Source organism: Gekko japonicus, unplaced genomic scaffold, assembly GCF_001447785.1.
Source record: "Gekko japonicus isolate JY-2015 unplaced genomic scaffold, Gekko_japonicus_V1.1 scaffold1395, whole genome shotgun sequence".
Classification (NCBI taxonomy): domain Eukaryota; kingdom Metazoa; phylum Chordata; class Lepidosauria; order Squamata; family Gekkonidae; genus Gekko; species Gekko japonicus.
The window spans coordinates 276,890-281,352 of NW_015161440.1; the positions used below are offsets into that span (position 1 = coordinate 276,890).

A 4,463-nucleotide genomic window follows, 5' to 3' on the forward strand; every position below is an offset into this window, starting at 1 on the left:
AGGAGATTGGGTTTATACCCTGCCCTTCACTACCCAAAGGTGTCTCAGAGTGGCTTACAAACTCCTTTACCTTCCCCTCCCCACAACAGACACCCTGTGAGGGAGGTGGGGCTGAGAGAGCTCTGACAGGAACTGCTCTTTTTCAAGGACAGCTGTGCCAGAACTATGGCTTGCCCAAGGTCATCCAGCAGCTGCGAGTGGAGAAGTGGGGAATCAAACCCGGTTCTCCCAGATTAGAGTCCGTGCACTTAACCGCTATGGAACTACGGTGGCTCAAGTGGTTAAGATGCTGAACTGCAGGCTGTGGAAGGTTGGTAGTTCAGCAGTTCGACACCCAGGTGCTGCATGACAGAGTGAGCTCCCATCTCTAGTTCCAGCTCCTGCCAACCTAGCAGTTTGAAAGCAAGAAATTGCAAGTAGATAAATCGGTACCGCTTTGGTGGGAAGGAGACAGCGTTCTGTGCGCCTTGGTGTTTAGTCATGCCTGCCACATGACCACGGAAACGTCTTTGGACAGCGCTGGCTCTTCGGCTTTGAAACGGAGATGAGCACCGCCACCCTAGAGTCAGACTCGACTGGCTTTCGAGCAAGGGAACCTTTACCTTTACTTAACCACTACACCAAACTGGCTCTAAACGCACTCATGACCCAGGTAAAGCAGGCCCAGTCACAGAAGAGGAGATTAAGGGGGCGGGAGCCCTGTCCAGGGGCAGCAGAAATTACTCTGGCCATGGTCTCTCCCGGGGCTTCCGTGTCCGTAGCAGAGATTTCAGTATCTCGCTGGCTTTTCCCACTCTTGTCCTCTTTTTCTGGTGCCCTCTCCCGGCGGAAGAGGCTGCAGACCTCACTCTAACTTACCGTCTTTCTTCTTGACCCAATAGATGGGCACTTCCTCGCACAGAGAGCGGACGGCTTCGCCTGCCTCCTCGGGCCGGACGGGTCTTCCCGGCACGATCCCCAGGAACTCGCGGTAGTACCTCGTCCGGTCGTTGGGAAGCGGTAGCTGATCCACCTTGCAAGAGGAAAGGGAAGGTGGGGCGGTGGCTTGCTAGAACCGACCCGCCTCCGGTCAAACTGCAGGGAACACGCCTCTGTGCAAAGGCTTGCTAGAACCGACCCGCCTCCGGTCAAACTGCAGGGAACACGCCTCTGTGCAAAGGCTTGCTAGAACCGACCCGCCTCCGGTCAAACTGCAGGGAACACGCCTCTGTGCAAAGGCTTGCTAGAACCGACCCGCCTCCGGTCAAACTGCAGGGAACGCCTCCATGTAAAATAGAACGACAGCAGACTGACCGCCACCAAAGTCTGTCCTGCCGTGGCATGCATGCACTGACTCCCTGCCCCGTCATTAAAAGAGAGCAGGGGCCACACCCGACCCCGAAGAAGGATTGGATTTACACCCCGCCCTTCACTACCCAAAGGAGTCTCAGAGCGGCTCACAATCTCCTTTCCCTTCCCCTCCCCACAACGGACACCCTGTGAGGTAGGTGGGGGGCTGAGAGAGCGCCAAGAGAACTTGTGACTGACCCAAGGTCACACCAGCTGTAGGAGTGGGGAATCAAACCCGGCTCTCCCAGATTAGATTCTGCCACTCTTAACCACTACACCAAACTGGCTCTCCTTCCTGCTCCTGCTGAGAACTCTTAGTCGGCTGACTCTCTCCTACCTAGACAGTTGGACTTCTCTCTCTCTCCTCTTTCTTACAAAGTTTGTAGTAATAATAATAATAATTGGATTTATACCCTGCCCCTCATTTGAGTCTCAGAGCGGCTTACAATCGCCTTTCCCTTCCCCTCCCCACATCAGTCGCCCTGTGAGGTAGGTGGGGCTGAGAGAGCTCTCTCGAGGACTGCCCTTGAGAGAACTTGTGACTGACCCAAGGTCACACCAGCTGGCTGCACGTGGAGGAGTGGGGAATCAAACCCGGTGCTCCCAGATGAGAGTCTGTCGCTCCTAACCACGACACCACACTGGAGGCCACAGGGAGTGGCATTGTGACTTTCCTGACAGGGCACACAAGTCCCAATTCAAGCTAGCATGCCTCCCCACCTTGCCTGAGGGCTGTCAGAAACCTTCCCCCACACAACGCCTAGTCCGCATTTTACTGCACCCGATTCCTTGCTTTGAAGCCACACAGACGTAAAGGGGCTCGAGTCCCCAGCTGAGGCGGGCAGGTTCTTCCTGCTATGGAAACTAACCCTGCTTCCCCGGCTCTCCCTGTGGGCCCACCGAGCCGGAAGACCCCATCCACGCTCCTGGCAGGCTCTGCGTTAGCAAGCTTGTCGGGCAGATCACATTCCCCCGATGTCGTTCCAGTGTTGCGGGGGCGTCTCGGGAGAGCTGGCAAGGGACAGCGGCTGCCAACTGGAGCGGGGAGCCGTAAGCCAATGCCACCGAGAACTTTGTTCCTGACATTCACGGGGAAACAGGGCCCTCTGTCTTCCCGAAACCAGACCTCTGCCCTCTCCCTTCACTGGAGCTATTAACATTTCGCCTGAAAGGCCGGCGGAGATCATTCCTCAAGCGTCTCTCACTGACAAGAGACCCTTTGTTTTGCGGGCTTTTACCGGAATTGCCACAAGCCGGTAACAGGATCCCCACTCCGAGTTAACGTGGTCGGGTTTTCCCCTCTCGCTACTCTCCGACCCGGCCATTGTCTGCGGAGGGGAGAGACAGGAGCGGCCTTGGGCAGTCCTCACGTCCTACTCTCCGGGAGCAGACGGGACTGGGCTGGATGGGCGGACCAGCGATCCAGTGCTTTAGACAGCATCTCCGTATGTTATGCCCCCAGCCCTCACCAATTCCGAAACCCATGAGAAGAAAGCCCCACAAAAGAGGGCTTTCCAAGCCACAAAATTGCCTTCCTGTGCCACCGAAGCTCCCCAAAGGTTATAGAATCACAGAATCACAGAGTTGGAAGGTGACCCTAGAGGCCATCTAGTCCAGCCCCCCCCCCCCGCTCAATGCAGTAAAAAAGTTTTTCCCTAATATCCAGCCGGTACCTTCCTGCCCTTAATTGAGAGTCCTCTCCTCTGCTGCCAACAGGAACAGCTCCCTGCCCTCCTCTAAGGGACAGCCCTTCACAGACTTCAAGAGAGCCGTCACGTCCCCCCCTCAGCAGTATTCCCTCTAAGCTGAGTTAGTGTGAGCTAGCTCACAGATTTTCAGCCTCCGGCTCACACATTTTTTGTCTTACCTCAGGAAGGGAGGGCTCCAGAGCTAGCTAATTTATGCAGTAGCCATATCGCTTGCTCACAACTTTAATGCCAGTAGCTCACCAAGTAGAATTTTTGCTCACAAGACCCCACAGCTTAGAGGGAACATTGCGCCCTCAGTCTCCATTTCTCCAAAGTCCCTCAGCCTTTCCTCATAAGGCTTGGTCTCCAGGGCTGTATCTGGTTCCTCAAGGACCTGGTATTCAGTGGTAGACTGCCTCAGTACAGGTAGGCTCCATTTCGCCAGCAGGACTAAAACCAGTTGGGCCCGCTCTCCCATGTTCGCACAGCCCTCTTTGAAACCCATCTGAACCAGGGGCCATCGCTGCCCACGCCCAGGGGAAGGGGCTCCCTCGCCTCCCAGACAGAAAAAACTGACGGCCACCTTTTTACACAGGCGCTTCGGTCCGGGGTCCAGCCCAGGCAGCAGGGTGGTGGGGGGGGGGTTCCTACAGAGGCTGCTCACCCTGCGCTGGGAGAGGTCGAAAGACTCCCGCACCGTCTCCCAGTCCTGGCCGTCCATCATTCTCAGGAAACAGTTCTTTTGCTCGGCGGGCTTGTAGCAGACGTAACCCTGTGTGGGGGAGACGAGACAGGCAGAGGGCTGGATCCATCCGGTGCGATCCTGAGTATGGCACAGGTTGCAAGACCTCTTCCTGCACTTCCTCATACCCAGAGGCCGGGTTCTGATTTGCCCCCAAGTGGCTGATTCCCAGAGCGCAAGGGGGCCCAGGCCTGCCCACAGTTCACCCGCCCCTTGGCCAGAAGCGGCAGAGGGCAAAGGGCTCCCCAAGAACGGCCTTCTCCTGGGAGGTTCCCATCGGACCCCCCCCCATTTTATTTATTTAAAACGTTTCTCTGCCACCTTCCATCCAAACAGGGCCCTCCCCCAAGGTGGCAAACAGCAAACCTTTAAAATAAACCACGTAATTCAATAAAAAAAAGGGAAAGGTTCCCCTTGCTCGAAAGCCAGTCGCATCCGACTGTAGGGTTGCAGTGCTCCTCTCCGTTTCCAAGCCGAAGAGCCAGCGCTGTCTGAAGACGTTTCAGTGGTCATGTGGCCGGCGTGACTAGATGCCAAGGCGCACAGAACGTTGTTACTTTCCCACCGAAGCGGTACCTATTTATCTACTTGCAATTTCTTGCTTTCGAACTGCTAGGTTGGCAGGAGCTGGAATCAGAGACGGGAGCTCACTCTGGCATGCGGCACTCGGGTCTCGAACTGCTGAACTACCGGCCTTCCGGTCT

General features: G+C 56.1%; 1 protein-coding gene across 1 annotated transcript in view; it reads right to left on the reverse strand.

Annotated features, from left to right (window-relative positions):
* The window catches only part of BRICD5 (BRICHOS domain containing 5), a 9,306-nt gene that overhangs the window by 1,959 nt on the left and 2,884 nt on the right, over positions 1–4,463 (reverse strand). Inside the window, exons 4-5 of the mRNA XM_015429018.1 lie at positions 3,682–3,789; positions 859–1,012 (exon numbers count right to left, since the gene is read on the reverse strand). Coding sequence (XP_015284504.1) covers positions 859–1,012; positions 3,682–3,789 — 262 coding nt within the window. The remainder of the gene's footprint in view (positions 1–858; positions 1,013–3,681; positions 3,790–4,463) is intronic.